This window comes from Pan paniscus, chromosome X (genome assembly GCF_029289425.2).
Source record: "Pan paniscus chromosome X, NHGRI_mPanPan1-v2.0_pri, whole genome shotgun sequence".
Taxonomy (NCBI): Eukaryota; Metazoa; Chordata; class Mammalia; order Primates; family Hominidae; genus Pan; species Pan paniscus.
Window position 1 is genome coordinate 50,978,078 of NC_073272.2, and position 18,464 is coordinate 50,996,541.

At 44.9% G+C, this 18,464-nt stretch overlaps 2 protein-coding genes across 4 annotated transcripts; both read left to right on the forward strand.

The window, feature by feature from the left end:
- The first annotated feature begins 60 nt into the window (after positions 1-60).
- Positions 61-7,470, forward strand: LOC129395314 (G antigen 4). Of its 2 annotated transcripts, XM_055106492.2 has the most exons (5): positions 61-241; positions 1,282-1,373; positions 1,838-1,958; positions 4,778-4,903; positions 7,360-7,470. In XM_055106492.2, the coding sequence occupies exons 2-5, from the start codon at positions 1,290-1,292 to the stop codon at positions 7,380-7,382; spliced, it is 354 nt and encodes a 117-aa protein (XP_054962467.1). In that variant the 5' UTR covers positions 61-241; positions 1,282-1,289; the 3' UTR covers positions 7,383-7,470. The 2 variants fall into 2 exon arrangements, with proteins under 2 accessions (XP_054962467.1, XP_063458035.1); XM_063601965.1 differs by lacking the exons at positions 61-241; positions 7,360-7,470 and having other exon boundaries at positions 1,290-1,373; positions 4,778-5,125.
- Positions 7,471-9,649: 2,179 nt separating this feature from the next.
- On the forward strand, positions 9,650-17,812 carry LOC129395313 (G antigen 4). 2 transcript variants are annotated; one of them, XM_055106490.2, is made up of 5 exons: positions 9,650-9,776; positions 10,817-10,908; positions 11,373-11,493; positions 14,315-14,440; positions 16,897-17,812. In XM_055106490.2, the coding sequence occupies exons 2-5, from the start codon at positions 10,825-10,827 to the stop codon at positions 16,917-16,919; spliced, it is 354 nt and encodes a 117-aa protein (XP_054962465.1). In that variant the 5' UTR covers positions 9,650-9,776; positions 10,817-10,824; the 3' UTR covers positions 16,920-17,812. The 2 variants fall into 2 exon arrangements, with proteins under 2 accessions (XP_054962465.1, XP_054962464.1); XM_055106489.1 differs by lacking the exons at positions 9,650-9,776; positions 16,897-17,812 and having other exon boundaries at positions 10,825-10,908; positions 14,315-14,652.
- Positions 17,813-18,464: the final 652 nt, after the last annotated feature.

The window sequence follows — 18,464 nt, forward strand, 5'->3', positions numbered from 1 at the left end:
GGTGGGATTCCCTTATCCTCAATGAGGATGGGCATCGAGGGTTTGGGGCGTGGCGCTGGGAACGGCAGCCCTCCCCAGCCCACAGCCGCGCATGCTCCCTGGGCTCCCGCCTCCGTGCGCATGTTCACTGGGCGTCTTCTGCCCGGCCCCTTCGCCCCCGCGAAGAACGCCGGGGAGCTGTGAGGCAGTGCTGTGTGGTTCCTGCCGTCCGGACTCTTTTTCCTCTACTGAGATTCATCTGGTAGGTCTGCAGGCCAGTCATCCCGGGGGCTGAAGTGTGAGTGAGGGTGGAGAGGGCCTCGGGTGGGTCAGGCGGGTCCCGCTTCCTGGTCTGTGGCCTCTGAGGGAGAAGGGGCACGAGGTCGTCCTCCTTCCCTTCACAGGCTGCGAGGCCACCGGCGGCTTCGTGGTCGTGAAGGGGCCTGGACGGGGAGGAAGGTGGGCCGTGGAGGGGAGGCGGTCAGGGGCTCAGGTGAAGATGGGGTGAGTGCTGTTGGGGGGATGGAAGTCCCGAGGTGCCGGGAACCCCCGACGACACAGGGCAGATTCCCTGAATGGGGCCCCCGGCGGCGGCGAGGCGGGTGGTGAAGAAGGGGCCTGGCAGCTGGGAAGGCTGCGGCCTGGTGAGCGCCCCCCCAGCGGTGTGGAGTGCAGAGCGCCCGAGTGAGAAGCACTGCAAGGTCTCACCTCCGCCATGGAAGGTCCAAAAACAGTGGGAAGGAGTGGGCGAGGCAGTGTGGTCCAACCAAACTTGTTGTGAGGCGGGGTGAATGGCTCTAGGAAGTGGGAGTGTGCCCAAAGCAGCAATCACGAGAATTGTGATTCACTAGGGTTTTCGTGGGGAGTGCACTTGTGAAACTAAACCTCATCAGAAATGACCTCTGTCTGCGGGGCGCAGTGGCGCTCGCCTACGTAGTCCCAGTTACTCGGGACACTGAGGTGGGAGGATCCCTTGAGCGGGAGGTCGAGGCTGCAGTGAGCTGTGATCACGCCGCTGCACTCCAGCCTGAGCAACACAGCGAGACCGCGTGTCCGAAAGAAATTTAGAAAAAAATGTCCTCTGCCTTTTGCCACACGCCTTAAGATGATTGCTCTGCCAGCCTGGCCAGCAGAAGTGGCTTTGTAGGCACTCAGACAGCGTACACACGTATGCTTAACTCTGGGACTTATTTTGAGAGTATTTTCAAAAGTAAAACGGCAAGTTAACATTTATCCATGGAAGCGATCGAATATAGCAGCCCTCTGGAGCGCACGTACTCAATCACGGTTGTCTGTTTTCAGTGTGAAATATGAATTGGCGAGGAAGATCGACCTATTATTGGCCTGGACGAAGACGCTATTTACAGCCTCCTGAAATGATTGGGCCTATGCGGGTGAGTGCTTAAACGTTAATTCGATGTTTTCTATTAGTAGAAATTAATTTTTGTGATAGCGTTGTTGCATTAGTGTGGAAATGCTGATAAAGGTCTTTCCTGCTCATAAAAAATGATGATGGCATCTCATGAAGGAAACATTGATTCTGGAGGATTTTTTTTTCCTCTCGTGTTCTTCAGCTTTTGCCCATGACTTCTTTCTCAGGCTTTGTTTGTTAATGACAGATTGTACACATGTATTCCAACACAGAGTATAATAGCCTCCAAAGTCCTCGTGCGTCACTTTTCTCACAGTAACCTCCCTGTGGGTGGAGTAACCTTATTGGGCATAGAGCATAGAGTTGGAGAAATGTCTTTAGGCTTAGTTATGACCAGAAATAGCTATGTATTCTGTGTATATATGTAAAATTTTGTATCAATAACGAAACTTATTGTTTATTTGCACACCCACACGTATTCCCCAGCCCGAGCAGTTCAGTGATGAAGTGGAACCAGAAACACCTGAAGAAGGGGAACCAGCAACTCAACGTCAGGATCCTGCAGCTGCTCAGGAGGGAGAGGATGAGGGAGCATGTGCAGGTCAAGGTGAGGGAAAGGGAAGAAGAACGTCTGCTGGTGTGTGCGTGTGTGTGTGTTCGTGTCTGTGTTTGCACGTGTGTGTGTGTGTGTGTGTGTTAGGCATTGTCACATAGGAGGAACAGGAGGAAAGAAAACAATGGAAAGAATGCCTGAAATTGACTGGAAAAGCGAGGAGGCTATGTAGTTTGCAGCTTAGCTTAGGCAAATCCCTCACTATGATAAAAGTTCTCGACTTTATGAATGAGAGAATGGAGGTGCCAGGATTGTGTGTTATCCAAGAACCCTTGACTGGTGAATACAACATTTGTACTGTGTTCCAAGGTTTGTGTCTTCCTATCATCTATGTTGCTGTAAAGAAGGAAGTGATTTTGCTGAAAATGCTTAAAACTCAAAAGGCTTTACTGTAAGGTAGCTTAGTACTGACCCAAGAATAGACCCAGTTCAGAGGAGTAGGAGCAGCTCCAAAAACCGAGTCGCTGAATGTTGGCCCCCATTTCCGTTGATTGATATTTTTATATGGTACGTTTGATAAAAGCTGGATAAATGAGGATACTGCCATACGGGTAGCTGGCTTAGTGATTTTTCTCAGCGGCTTTTAGGAGGTGATTAAATCCTTTTATGGTTAGAAAAGCAAAAACGGAATTATCCTGAGATTAACGTGAGATGGAAATAATTTCTCGGAGATAAAATGTTTTGAAAGGAAGCATTTATGTAACGGAGGTCATGGATTATTTCAGGGATGCACTGTTAAAAGTTCCTAGAATCTGACTGACAACAATGCCCATTAATTGCTGTCCGCCCACTCCCTTATTCTCAGTGCGGGACAGTATATTTTCTGTGATTCACAAACAATGTTATATTTGGTGCTTTGTTCTTCACGGGGTTCATTTATGGAATATTACCTTTAGGACCTTCGGACCTAAATATAACTTTATTTGAACAAAGTGAAGTTTCTCTTTACCCCAATAGGTAATGGGTGTCGTGACTGTAAGATTTTCCATAGTCCTCAAATCCATCCAGCAAATCAGTCCTTCAGAAACTGACATTGTAATTGTAACTGAAATCCTATCCACGTGGTAGACTTCAGATTTCTCAGCTGACGCACACTGCTGTTGGTACTCTACGGCTGAATATAAGCATTATACATGTCCTGTGTTTTATCCTTAGATTGTCATTTAGGAGAAAGGTCTAAAGCTGGGCTGAATGCCATGCACTCATAGTCCCAGCCACTTGGGACGCTGAGGTGAGAGGATTGCTTGAGCCCTGGAGTTCAAGCCCAGCCTGGGAAACACAGTGAGACCTCATCGCTAATAAATAAATAAATGAATACATAAATACATAAAGAAATTCATTAAATAAATAAAGGTTTCAAGGTATAGGAAAACACAGATGCAAAGTTTTTGTGCCTAGTGGCTGGTAATGTTGCAAACGTAACTCCTTAGTGAACTGTACCACTTAAAAATAGTTAAGATGGTAAATTTTACCATATCTGTATGTTTTACCACAATCGGAAATTCCTTTCTTCCTAAAGTTCAGTGCAGTTATCATATATTCTTTTAAATTTTTACTGTATCTATCTTCAAGACATAACATTTATATAAAATTTGGAAGAATAGAACAATGAACTCGTATAGTTTACACCTGGATTCACCAATTGTTAAAAGCTTTCGCTTCATAGGTTTCACCTCTTCCCTCCCTCTCTTACCGTGCTGCCCACACACTCACACACACACACACACAAACGGATATATGTTTACTGTTATTAATGCTGAATTGTTTTGATAAAGTTTCAGGTATTATGGTCCTTTACCCTATGTACTTGAGGGTGTGTATATCGTCAGAGCAAAGAGAAAGTCATTTCTTGGATCATCACTGCACAAAGATCAAAATCAGGAAATTTAACAATGAGAAAATGGAGTCATTTAATACAGAGTGCATACTCAAATTTTGCCAGTTCCCCAGAAAATTTCTTTTTTCCTTTTTTTTTTCTTTGTTGAGACGGAGTCTCTCTCTGTGGGCCAGGTTGGAGTGCAGTAGTGCGATCTCGGCTCACTGCAACCTACACCTCCCAGGTTCTAGGGATTCTCATGCCTCAGCCTCCCGTGTAGCTGGGACTACAGGCGCCGGCCACTGCGGTCTTGAACTTCTGGCCTCACCTGCTCTGCCCACCTTGGCATCCCAAAATGTTTGGATTGCAGGCGTGAGACCCCACGCCCGGCCCAGATAATTTTATTGATAGGATTTCTTTTTCTGATCCAGAGTCCAGTTCAGAATCACACCTTGCATGTGCTTTTCAGGTGTTTTTAGTTTCCTTTAACCTGTAATGTTTCCTTAATTTTTCTTGTCATTCACGATACGGACATTTTTGGAGAGGATAGACCAGTTGGTTTGCAGAATATTCTGCAGTTTGGGCTTTTTCATGTATTTTTAAAAGAGTTTTCTCACTCAGCGTTTATTGGTGGCTACTCATGCCATGTAAGAGTCTGAGCGCTAGGAGTGTAAGTGCTGTGAGAGACGGGATTTGAGCCTTGAGTCATTTAATACGAGAAGGACAATCAGAAGTAGAATAACAGAGAAGTGCAAAGGAGGCAGCAAAGTTGTCTGAGGGCAGTCTTCGGAAAGGAAGAGGGTAATATTTGGAACACCTTGTTTTCCTGTTTTCTGCTAACGGACTCCTGAAATAATGTTCCTGGGATTCTTATCAACACATTTATTATTACGTTAGCTAAAGCTTTTATCTAATAATACCGAGAGCATGAATATTATTTTCTTATTCATACTTTATGCTTTACTGCTTAAATTGATATGTAGTTTTTATTTTTAAGGGCCGAAGCCTGAAGCTGATAGCCAGGAACAGGGTCACCCACAGACTGGGTGTGAGTGTGAAGATGGTCCTGATGGGCAGGAGATGGACCCGCCAAATCCAGAGGAGGTGAAAACGCCTGAAGAAGGTAGGCAATCCATTAGGCATGCACATTGTAGGGTGTCTGTTTCCACAGTATCATATTGTAATTCTTACTATGTTTTTGAGACGGAGTCTCGCTCCGAAGACCAGGCTGGAGTGCAGTGGTGCCACCTCGGCTCACTGGAAATTCTGTCTCCAGGGTTCAAGTGATTCTCCTGCCTGAGCCTCTGGCGGAGCCGGGCTTACAGGCATGCTCCGCCGCGCCCAGCTAATTTTTGTATTTTTAGTAGAGACAGGGTTTCGTTCTGTTGCACAGGTTGTTCCCGAACTCCTGACCTCAGGTGATCCACCTGCCTCGACCATCGAAATTGCCGGGATTACAGGCGAGAGCCACCGTGCCCGACCCAGCATTATATTTTTAATAACAGAGAGGTAACAATACTGCCTCTTTAGTAACAGAGTTCTTATATAAAGGTTATTTGAAACGTAGTTCAGGCCCCAGCACCCGACTGATAGACTGTCAGATAGGGAAACAAACTGAGTCAAAGCTATGTTGAATTAAAAGTTTTGAGTATAAATCCTTAAACCAGTAGCTCACAATTTTCAGATGCTTTTGTAAAGGTCTGCTTTTAATCAATACATAACACGTTTGTAACACCCATCACTTGGTGTGAAAAATGCTGAAGCACTCATGCGGGTTCTAATAGCAGCTCTTACAGCCTTGGCGAGATTCTGAGTGAGTCCTTTCCCTTCTAAACCTATCTTTGGTTCTTATGAAAATAGTGAGTTTAAGTCAGAGATTTTAAAACCATTTTCCATTCCGGTTCTTTCATACTCTGATCCTGTTGCATAGAATGCGTGGGACACAGAGATCATCTGCTTCGCATGGTTTGTTAATCACAAATCATGAAACCCTGGCCCGAGTCATCTGAAAATCTCTGAACTGAGATTTCATTGTCAGTAAGAAAGTGAGCGGGCCCTCTGCTTCATCCTAGTTTTTCCGTGTGGAGAGCTGAACACGTAGTGTAAGATCTTGTGAAATTGTGAATTCTCCCTCTTCTTGGTTTGTTTGTTTGTTTGCGACAGAGTCTCAGTGTGTCACCCAGGCTGGAGTGCAGTGATGCAATTTCAGCTCACTGCAACCTCTGGCTCCCAGGCTAAAGCCGTCCTCCCACCTCGGCCTCCTGAGTGGCTGGAACTACATGCACAAGCCACCGTGCCTGAGTACATTTTTTTGTTTTCATTTTTGTAGAGATGAGGTCTCACTGTGTTGCCCAGGCAGGGTTTCTCTGGCTTTCAATGAACAACTGCTTCTTTTTTTTTTCTTTTATTTATTTATTTACTTTTTTATTATTATACTTTAAGTTTTAGGGTACATGTGCACATTGTGCAGCTTAGTTACATATGTATACATGTGCCATGCTGGTGCGCTGCACCCACTATCTCATCATCTAGCATTAGGTACATCTCCCAGTGCTATCCCTCCCCCCTCCCCCCACCCCACAACAGTCCCCAGGGTGTGATATTCCCCTTCCTCTGTCCATGTGATCTCATTGTTCAGTTCCCACCTATGAGTGAGAATATGCGGTGTTTGGTTTTTTGTTCTTGCGATAGTTTACTGAGAATGATGATTTCCAGTTTCATCCATGTCCCTACAAAGGACATGAACTCATCATTTTTTAGGGCTGCATAGTATTCCGTGGTGAATATGTGCCACATTTTCTTAATCCAGTCTATCGTTGTTGGACATTTGGGTTGGTTCCAAGTCTTTGCTATCGTGAATAATGCCGCAATAAGCATACGTGTGCATGTGTCTTTATAGCAGCATGATTTATAGTCCTTTGGGTATATACCCAGTAATGGGATGGCTGGGTCAAATGGTACAATTGCTTCTTAAATCTTTCCCCACGGAAACCTTGAGTGACTGAAATAAATATCAAATGGCGAGAGACCGTTTGGTTCCCATCATCTGTGGCATGTAGGTCAGTGGTGCTCATCATGGGTGTGAGTAAGATGCCCGTGCTATGCATGCTCCCTGCCCCACTGTCAGTCTTCATGAGCCACTATTTCTAATAAGACTGTAGACACACATACGATATAATCATCTCTAATCATATCAAATGTTACATGTAAGTTTCAGCTTTAGAGACATGAATTGATAAGATTTAAAGTTGAAAGACCGTGACTCTAGTACTTCCTGAGTAATCAACTGAAGTATGCTTTACACATGTGTTTTCCAAATTGCTGACTGTTAATTGTAAGTGCTTGTGACTTGAAAGGAAGCACTTGATGTTCAGGGAGGAAATTACTTTTAAATTCTGCAGGTGTACGCTCAAAGTTTATGCAGAGGTTCAATTGCGTGTAAGACACGGGATCACCCATAGGGTTCTGTTTTTAGTCCATTTAATAAAACCCAAAGTGTAGTGTGCTTTGTATGCCTTTAGGGTCATCTGAATAATCTGTTGCTAAGTCATGTTCCCAATCGTTGTGTTTCTGTTACAGGTGAAAAGCAATCACAGTGTTAAAAGAAGACACGTTGAAATGATGCAGGCTGCTCCTATGTTGGAAATTTGTTCATTAAAATTCTCCCAATAAAGCTTTACAGCCTTCTGCAAAGAAGTCTTGCGCATCTTTTGTGAATTTTATTTCTAGCTTTTTGATGCTGTGAAATATGTATCATTCTTTGAAATCGTGTATTGTAACTCTCTGAGCTGGTATGTAGAGACATCGTTCTTTTTTTTTTTCTTTCTTTCTTTGTTCTCTTTTGAGACGGAGTCTTGCTCTGTCGCCCAGGCTGGAGTGCAGTGGCGCGATCTCTGCTCACTGCAACCCCGCCTCCCGGATTCAAGCAATTGTCTGCCTCAGCCTCCCGAGTAGCTGGGATTATAGGCACCCACCAGCACGCCTGGCTAAGTTTTGTGTTTTTACTAGAGATGGGCTTTCGCCATCTTGGCCGGGGTGCTCTTGAACTCCTGACCTCGTGATTCACCTGCCTTGGCCTCCCAAAGTGCTGGGATTACAGGCATGAGCCTCCGCGCCCGGTGGAGACATAATTCTTACATATTGGTTTTCTATCCAGCGGCCTTGTGAAATATGCTTGTGAATTCTAAAGTTTACTTCTAGGTCGTTTTCAGTCTTCAATATACAGAAACATATCATCCTGGAATAAGAGCAGTTTTGTTTCCGCCATTTTTTTTTCTTTTCCCTTTTGTATTCTTTGTAGAGACGGGGTTTTGCCATGTTTCCCGGGCTGTTGTTGAACCTTTGAGTGCAAGTGATGCACCCACCTCACCTCCCACAGTGCTGGGATTACTGGCGTGGGCCACCGTGGCGGGCCCGTCGTTGCCATTGTAAAGAGTTTTATTTCCTTTTCTGATTTTATGGCATTGCGCAGACCCACCCGTTACAATGGTGACAGTGGACATCCTTGTCTTATCCCTGATGAGAAACCGAAAAATTTCAACATTTCACCATCCTATTTACTCTCCTTTTTTTGTAGACGGACTTTATCAGAGTGAGTCATTCCATTCTGTTCCCAATTTGCTGAGAGTATTCATTTGAATACATGTTGATTTTCATCAAACAGTGCATCTATTTCGATTACCACAGCATTTTTTCCCATTCATGTGTTAATATAGTGAATTCGATGGATAAATTTGTACGTTTTTAGGTTCGATTATTAAAACTGGAGACAGCGTCTCACTCTGTCCCCGAGGCTGGAGTGCGGTGGTGTTATCAGAGCTCGCTGCAGCCTTGACCTCCTGGGCTCAAGCGCTCCTCCCACCTCAGCCTCCTGAGTAGCTGTGAGTATAGGTACATGCCACCATGCCCAGCTAATTTTTCGATGGTTTTTTGTTTGTTTTTTGTCGTGATGAGATTTTCTGATGTTGCTTAGGCTGGTCTCGAAGTCCTGAGCTCAGGTGATCTGGCCAGCTCAGCCTCCCAAAATACTAGGATTACAGGCGTGAGCCTTGGCCTGGTCTGGTTTTTCTTATATAGGGGTCTTATCTATATAAAGACTAAACTTAATCTGTGCCTTTGTGCGGGTGGGCTAAGAGCACGATGACTTTTATCATTCTATTGATTTAAAGAAAACTATCCTTGACTTACCAGTGTGTAAGTCCATGAAGGCATAATTCTGTTGAAAGCATATATTGTTAATGGGTGTTGGGAACCGTGCACTTTCCGCTGCTGTGGGAGCATGTCCTTGGAGGTACCTTTCATCTGTTTTCTCAACTCCAAACATCTTAGGACCATGGGTTGTGACTGGTAGGACTATGTATCTTGCTACTTTCAAGACGGAGTTTATTTTCACGTGGTGTCACTCTGGCTGTCCTGTTTCCCTAATACTGTCACTTCACCCTCTGCGATTCTGATGCTAACAAATGATAGATATCGTTTTAGCATTTTCTTACGGGTCCTAGCGATTCTATTCATTTTTCTTTCAGTCTCTTTCTCTGACTTGTTCACATTGAACAATTTCCTTTTGGGATAGGTTGCTATTTCTGTTTTCGCAGGTGGTTTACCTGTCTTCCCAGCCAGTCACAGTGGTCCTTGTCCCCATGGTGGGGCCGGGGCAAGAGAGGGCCCTGGGTTGGGGGTGGGGTTCAGTTGAAGATGGGGTGAGTTTTGAGGGGAGCACTACTTGAGTCCCAGAGGCATAGGAAACAGCAGAGGGAGGTGGGATTCCCTTATCCTCAATGAGGATGGGCATCGAGGGTTTGGGCGTGGCGCTGGGAACGGCAGCCCTCCCCAGCCCACAGCCGCGCATGCTCCCTGGGCTCCCGCCTCCGTGCGCATGTTCACTGGGCGTCTTCTGCCCGGCCCCTTCGCCCCCGCGAAGAACGCCGGGGAGCTGTGAGGCAGTGCTGTGTGGTTCCTGCCGTCCGGACTCTTTTTCCTCTACTGAGATTCATCTGGTAGGTCTGCAGGCCAGTCATCCCGGGGGCTGAAGTGTGAGTGAGGGTGGAGAGGGCCTCGGGTGGGTCAGGCGGGTCCCGCTTCCTGGTCTGTGGCCTCTGAGGGAGAAGGGGCACGAGGTCGTCCTCCTTCCCTTCACAGGCTGCGAGGCCACCGGCGGCTTCGTGGTCGTGAAGGGGCCTGGACGGGGAGGAAGGTGGGCCGTGGAGGGGAGGCGGTCAGGGGCTCAGGTGAAGATGGGGTGAGTGCTGTTGGGGGGATGGAAGTCCCGAGGTGCCGGGAACCCCAGACGACACAGGGCAGATTCCCTGAATGGGGCCCCCGGCGGCGGCGAGGCGGGTGGTGAAGAAGGGGCCTGGCAGCTGGGAAGGCTGCGGCCTGGTGAGCGCCCCCCCAGCGGTGTGGAGTGCGGAGCGCCCGAGTGAGAAGCACTGCAAGGTCTCACCTCCGCCATGGAAGGTCCGAAAACAGTGGGAAGGAGTGGGCGAGGCAGTGTGGTCCAACCAAACTTGTTGTGAGGCGGGGTGAATGGCTCTAGGAAGTGGGAGTGTGCCCAAAGCAGCAATCACGAGAATTGTGATTCACTAGGGTTTTCGTGGGGAGTGCACTTGTGAAACTAAACCTCATCAGAAATGACCTCTGTCTGCGGGGCGCAGTGGTGCTCGCCTACGTAGTCCCAGTTACTCGGGACACTGAGGTGGGAGGATCCCTTGAGCGGGAGGTCGAGGCTGCAGTGAGCTGTGATCACGCCGCTGCACTCCAGCCTGAGCAACACAGCGAGACCGCGTGTCCGAAAGAAATTTAGAAAAAAATGTCCTCTGCCTTTTGCCACACGCCTTAAGATGATTGCTCTGCCAGCCTGGCCAGCAGAAGTGGCTTTGTAGGCACTCAGACAGCGTACACACGTATGCTTAACTCTGGGACTTATTTTGAGAGTATTTTCAAAAGTAAAACGGCAAGTTAACATTTATCCATGGAAGCGATCGAATATAGCAGCCCTCTGGAGCGCACGTTCTCAATCACGGTTGTCTGTTTTCAGTGTGAAATATGAATTGGCGAGGAAGATCGACCTATTATTGGCCTGGACGAAGACGCTATTTACAGCCTCCTGAAATGATTGGGCCTATGCGGGTGAGTGCTTAAACGTTAATTCGATGTTTTCTATTAGTAGAAATTAATTTTTGTGATAGCGTTGTTGCATTAGTGTGGAAATGCTGATAAAGGTCTTTCCTGCTCATAAAAAATGATGATGGCATCTCATGAAGGAAACATTGATTCTGGAGGATTTTTTTTTCCTCTCGTGTTCTTCAGCTTTTGCCCATGACTTCTTTCTCAGGCTTTGTTTGTTAATGACAGATTGTACACATGTATTCCAACACAGAGTATAATAGCCTCCAAAGTCCTCGTGCGTCACTTTTCTCACAGTAACCTCCCTGTGGGTGGAGTAACCTTATTGGGCATAGAGCATAGAGTTGGAGAAATGTCTTTAGGCTTAGTTATGACCAGAAATAGCTATGTATTCTGTGTATATATGTAAAATTTTGTATCAATAACGAAACTTATTGTTTATTTGCACACCCACACGTATTCCCCAGCCCGAGCAGTTCAGTGATGAAGTGGAACCAGAAACACCTGAAGAAGGGGAACCAGCAACTCAACGTCAGGATCCTGCAGCTGCTCAGGAGGGAGAGGATGAGGGAGCATGTGCAGGTCAAGGTGAGGGAAAGGGAAGAAGAACGTCTGCTGGTGTGTGCGTGTGTGTGTGTTCGTGTCTGTGTTTGCACGTGTGTGTGTGTGTGTGTGTGTGTTAGGCATTGTCACATAGGAGGAACAGGAGGAAAGAAAACAATGGAAAGAATGCCTGAAATTGACTGGAAAAGCGAGGAGGCTATGTAGTTTGCAGCTTAGCTTAGGCAAATCCCTCACTATGATAAAAGTTCTCGACTTTATGAATGAGAGAATGGAGGTGCCAGGATTGTGTGTTATCCAAGAACCCTTGACTGGTGAATACAACATTTGTACTGTGTTCCAAGGTTTGTGTCTTCCTATCATCTATGTTGCTGTAAAGAAGGAAGTGATTTTGCTGAAAATGCTTAAAACTCAAAAGGCTTTACTGTAAGGTAGCTTAGTACTGACCCAAGAATAGACCCAGTTCAGAGGAGCAGGAGCAGCTCCAAAAACCGAGTCGCTGAATGTTGTCGTTCGTTTCCTTTGATTGATATTTTTATATGGTACGTTTGATAAAAGCTGGATAAATGAGGATACTGCCATACGGGTAGCTGGCTTAGTGATTTTTCTCAGCGGCTTTTAGGAGGTGATTCAATCCTTTTATGGTTAGAAAAGCAAAAACGGAATTATCCTGAGATGAACGTGAGATGGAAATAATTTCTCGGAGATAAAATGTTTTGAAAGGAAGCATTTATGTAACGGAGGTCGTGGATTATTCCAGGGATGCACTGTTAAAAGTTCCTAGAATCTGACTGACAACAATGCCCATTAATTGCTGTCCGCCCACTCCCTTATTCTCAGTGGGGGACAGTATATTTTCTGTGATTCACAAACAATGTTATATTTGGTGCTTTGTTCTTCACGGGGTTCATTTATGGAATATTACCTTTAGGACCTTCGGACCTAAATATAACTTTATTTGAACAAAGTGAAGTTTCTCTTTACCCCAATAGGTAATGGGTGTCGTGACTGTAAGATTTTCCATAGTCCTCACATCCAACCAGCCAATCAATCCTTCAGAAACTGACATTGTAATTGTAACTGAAATCCTATCCACGTGGTAGACTTCAGATTTCTCAGCTGACGCACACTGCTGTTGGTACTCTACGGCTGAATATAAGCATTATACATGTCCTGTGTTTTATCCTTAGATTGTCATTTAGGAGAAAGGTCTAAAGCTGGGCTGAATGCCATGCACTCATAGTCCCAGCTACTTGGGAGGCTGAGGTGAGAGGATTGCTTGAGCCCTGGAGTTCAAGCCCAGCCTGGGAAACACAGTGAGACCTCATCGCTAATAAATAAATAAATGAATACATAAATACATAAAGAAATTCATTAAATAAATAAAGGTTTCAAGGTATAGGAAAACACAGATGCGAAGTTTTTGTGCCTAGTGGCTGGTAATGTTGCAAACGTAACTCCTTAGTGAACTGTACCACTTAAAAATAGTTAAGATGGTAAATTTTACGATATCTGTATGTTTTACCACAATCGGAAATTCCTTTCTTCCTAAAGTTCAGTGCAGTTATCATATATTCTTTTAAATTTTTACTGTATCTATCTTCAAGACATTACATTTATATAAAATTTGGAAGAATAGAACAACGAACTCGTATACTTTACACCTGGATTCACCAATTGTTAAAAGCTTTCGCTTCATAGGTTTCACCTCTTCCCTCCCTCTCTTACCGTGCTGCCCACACACTCACACACACACACACACAAACGGATATATGTTTACTGTTATTAATGCTGAATTGTTTCGATAAAGTTTCAGGTATTATGGTCCTTTACCCTATGTACTTGAGGGTGTGTATATCGTCAGAAGAAAGAGAAAGTCATTTCTTGGATCATCACTGCACAAAGATCAAAATCAGGAAATTTAACAATGAGAAAATGGAGTCATTTAATACAGAGTGCATACTCAAATTTTGCCAGTTCCCCAGAAAATTTCTTTTTTCCTTTTTTTTTTCTTTGTTGAGACGGAGTCTCTCTCTGTGGGCCAGGTTGGAGTGCAGTAGTGCGATCTCGGCTCACTGCAACCTACACCTCCCAGGTTCTAGGGATTCTCATGCCTCAGCCTCCCGTGTAGCTGGGACTACAGGCGCCGGCCACTGCGGTCTTGAACTTCTGGCCTCACCTGCTCTGCCCACCTTGGCATCCCAAAATGTTTGGATTGCAGGCGTGAGACCCCACGCCCGGCCCAGATAATTTTATTGATAGGATTTCTTTTTCTGATCCAGAGTCCAGTTCAGAATCACACCTTGCATGTGCTTTTCAGGTGTTTTTAGTTTCCTTTAACCTGTAATGTTTCCTTAATTTTTCTTGTCATTCACGATACGGACATTTTTGGAGAGGATAGACCAGTTGGTTTGCAGAATATTCTGCAGTTTGGGCTTTTTCATGTATTTTTAAAAGAGTTTTCTCACTCAGCGTTTATTGGTGGCTACTCATGCCATGTAAGAGTCTGAGCGCTAGGAGTGTAAGTGCTGTGAGAGACGGGATTTGAGCCTTGAGTCATTTAATACGAGAAGGACAATCAGAAGTAGAATAACAGAGAAGTGCAAAGGAGGCAGCAAAGTTGTCTGAGGGCAGTCTTCGGAAAGGAAGAGGGTAATATTTGGAACACCTTGTTTTCCTGTTTTCTGCTAACGGACTCCTGAAATAATGTTCCTGGGATTCTTATCAACACATTTATTATTACGTTAGCTAAAGCTTTTATCTAATAATACCGAGAGCATGAATATTATTTTCTTATTCATACTTTATGCTTTACTGCTTAAATTGATATGTAGTTTTTATTTTTAAGGGCCGAAGCCTGAAGCTGATAGCCAGGAACAGGGTCACCCACAGACTGGGTGTGAGTGTGAAGATGGTCCTGATGGGCAGGAGATGGACCCGCCAAATCCAGAGGAGGTGAAAACGCCTGAAGAAGGTAGGCAATCCATTAGGCATGCACATTGTAGGGTGTCTGTTTCCACAGTATCATATTGTAATTCTTACTATGTTTTTGAGACGGAGTCTCGCTCCGAAGACCAGGCTGGAGTGCAGTGGTGCCACCTCGGCTCACTGGAAATTCTGTCTCCAGGGTTCAAGTGATTCTCCTGCCTGAGCCTCTGGCGGAGCCGGGCTTACAGGCATGCTCCGCCGCGCCCAGCTAATTTTTGTATTTTTAGTAGAGACAGGGTTTCGTTCTGTTGCACAGGTTGTTCCCGAACTCCTGACCTCAGGTGGTCCGCCTGCCTCGACCATCGAAATTGCCGGGATTACAGGCGAGAGCCACCGTGCCCGACCCAGCATTATATTTTTAATAACAGAGAGGTAACAATACTGCCTCTTTAGTAACAGAGTTCTTATATAAAGGTTATTTGAAACGTAGTTCAGGCCCCAGCACCCGACTGATAGACTGTCAGATAGGGAAACAAACTGAGTCAAAGCTATGTTGAATTAAAAGTTTTGAGTATAAATCCTTAAACCAGTAGCTCACAATTTTCAGATGCTTTTGTAAAGGTCTGCTTTTAATCAATACATAACACGTTTGTAACACCCATCACTTGGTGTGAAAAATGCTGAAGCACTCATGCGGGTTCTAATAGCAGCTCTTACAGCCTTGGCGAGATTCTGAGTGAGTCCTTTCCCTTCTAAACCTATCTTTGGTTCTTATGAAAATAGTGAGTTTAAGTCAGAGATTTTAAAACCATTTTCCATTCCGGTTCTTTCATACTCTGATCCTGTTGCATAGAATGCGTGGGACACAGAGATCATCTGCTTCGCATGGTTTGTTAATCACAAATCATGAAACCCTGGCCCGAGTCATCTGAAAATCTCTGAACTGAGATTTCATTGTCAGTAAGAAAGTGAGCGGGCCCTCTGCTTCATCCTAGTTTTTCCGTGTGGAGAGCTGAACACGTAGTGTAAGATCTTGTGAAATTGTGAATTCTCCCTCTTCTTGGTTTGTTTGTTTGTTTGCGACAGAGTCTCAGTGTGTCACCCAGGCTGGAGTGCAGTGATGCAATTTCAGCTCACTGCAACCTCTGGCTCCCAGGCTAAAGCCGTCCTCCCACCTCGGCCTCCTGAGTGGCTGGAACTACATGCACAAGCCACCGTGCCTGAGTACATTTTTTTGTTTTCATTTTTGTAGAGATGAGGTCTCACTGTGTTGCCCAGGCAGGGTTTCTCTGGCTTTCAATGAACAACTGCTTCTTTTTTTTTTCTTTTATTTATTTATTTACTTTTTTATTATTATACTTTAAGTTTTAGGGTACATGTGCACATTGTGCAGCTTAGTTACATATGTATACATGTGCCATGCTGGTGCGCTGCACCCACTATCTCATCATCTAGCATTAGGTACATCTCCCAGTGCTATCCCTCCCCCCTCCCCCCACCCCACAACAGTCCCCAGGGTGTGATATTCCCCTTCCTCTGTCCATGTGATCTCATTGTTCAGTTCCCACCTATGAGTGAGAATATGCGGTGTTTGGTTTTTTGTTCTTGCGATAGTTTACTGAGAATGATGATTTCCAGTTTCATCCATGTCCCTACAAAGGACATGAACTCATCATTTTTTAGGGCTGCATAGTATTCCGTGGTGAATATGTGCCACATTTTCTTAATCCAGTCTATCGTTGTTGGACATTTGGGTTGGTTCCAAGTCTTTGCTATCGTGAATAATGCCGCAATAAGCATACGTGTGCATGTGTCTTTATAGCAGCATGATTTATAGTCCTTTGGGTATATACCCAGTAATGGGATGGCTGGGTCAAATGGTACAATTGCTTCTTAAATCTTTCCCCACGGAAACCTTGAGTGACTGAAATAAATATCAAATGGCGAGAGACCGTTTGGTTCCCATCATCTGTGGCATGTAGGTCAGTGGTGCTCATCATGGGTGTGAGTAAGATGCCTGTGCTATGCATGCTCCCTGCCCCACTGTCAGTCTTCATGAGCCACTATTTCTAATAAGACTGTAGACACACATACGATATAATCATCTCTAATCATATCAAATGTTACATGTAAGTTTCAGCTTTAGAGACATGAATTGATAAGATTTAAAGTTGAAAGACCGTGACTCTAGTACTTCCTGAGTAATCAACTGAAGTATGCTTTACACATGTGTTTTCCAAATTGCTGACTGTTAATTGTAAGTGCTTGTGACTTGAAAGGAAGCACTTGATGTTCAGGGAGGAAATTACTTTTAAATTCTGCAGGTGTACGCTCAAAGTTTATGCAGAGGTTCAATTGCGTGTAAGACACGGGATCACCCATAGGGTTCTGTTTTTAGTCCATTTAATAAAACCCAAAGTGTAGTGTGCTTTGTATGCCTTTAGGGTCATCTGAATAATCTGTTGCTAAGTCATGTTCCCAATCGTTGTGTTTCTGTTACAGGTGAAAAGCAATCACAGTGTTAAAAGAAGACACGTTGAAATGATGCAGGCTGCTCCTATGTTGGAAATTTGTTCATTAAAATTCTCCCAATAAAGCTTTACAGCCTTCTGCAAAGAAGTCTTGCGCATCTTTTGTGAATTTTATTTCTAGCTTTTTGATGCTGTGAAATATGTATCATTCTTTGAAATCGTGTATTGTAACTCTCTGAGCTGGTATGTAGAGACATCGTTCTTTTTTTTTTTTCTTTCTTTCTTTGTTCTCTTTTGAGACGGAGTCTTGCTCTGTCGCCCAGGCTGGAGTGCAGTGGCGCGATCTCTGCTCACTGCAACCCCGCCTCCCGGATTCAAGCAATTGTCTGCCTCAGCCTCCCGAGTAGCTGGGATTATAGGCACCCACCAGCACGCCTGGCTAAGTTTTGTGTTTTTACTAGAGATGGGCTTTCGCCATCTTGGCCGGGGTGCTCTTGAACTCCTGACCTCGTGATTCACCTGCCTTGGCCTCCCAAAGTGCTGGGATTACAGGCATGAGCCTCCGCGCCCGGTGGAGACATAATTCTTACATATTGGTTTTCTATCCAGCGGCCTTGTGAAATATGCTTGTGAATTCTAAAGTTTACTTCTAGGTCGTTTTCAGTCTTCAATATACAGAAACATATCATCCTGGAATAAGAGCAGTTTTGTTTCCGCCATTTTTTTTTCTTTTCCCTTTTGTATTCTTTGTAGAGACGGGGTTTTGCCATGTTTCCCGGGCTGTTGTTGAACCTTTGAGTGCAAGTGATGCACCCACCTCACCTCCCACAGTGCTGGGATTACTGGCGTGGGCCACCGTGGCGGGCCCGTCGTTGCCATTGTAAAGAGTTTTATTTCCTTTTCTGATTTTATGGCATTGCGCAGACCCACCCGTTACAATGGTGACAGTGGACATCCTTGTCTTATCCCTGATGAGAAACCGAAAATTTTCAACATTTCACCATCCTATTTACTCTCCTTTTTTTGTAGACGGACTTTATCAGAGTGAGTCATTCCATTCTGTTCCCAATTTGCTGAGAGTATTCATTTGAATACATGTTGATTTTCATCAAACAGTGCATCTATTTCGATTACCACAGCATTTTTTCCCATTCATGTGTTAATATAGTGAATTCGATGGATAAATTTGTACGTTTTTAGGTTTGATTATTAAAACTGGAGACAGCGTCTCACTCTGTCCCCGAGGCTGGAGTGCGGTGGTGTTATCAGAGCTCGCTGCAGCCTTGACCTCCTGGGCTCAAGCGCTCCTCCCACCTCAGCCTCCTGAGTAGCTGTGAGTATAGGTACATGCCACCATGCCCAGCTAATTTTTCGATGGTTTTTTGTTTGTTTTTTGTCGTGATGAGATTTTCTGATGTTGCTTAGGCTGGTCTCGAAGTCCTGAGCTCAGGTGATCTGGCCAGCTCAGCCTCCCAAAATACTAGGATTACAGGCGTGAGCCTTGGCCTGGTCTGGTTTTTCTTATATAGGGGTCTTATCTATATAAAGACTAAACTTAATCTGTGCCTTTGTGCGGGTGGGCTAAGAGCACGATGACTT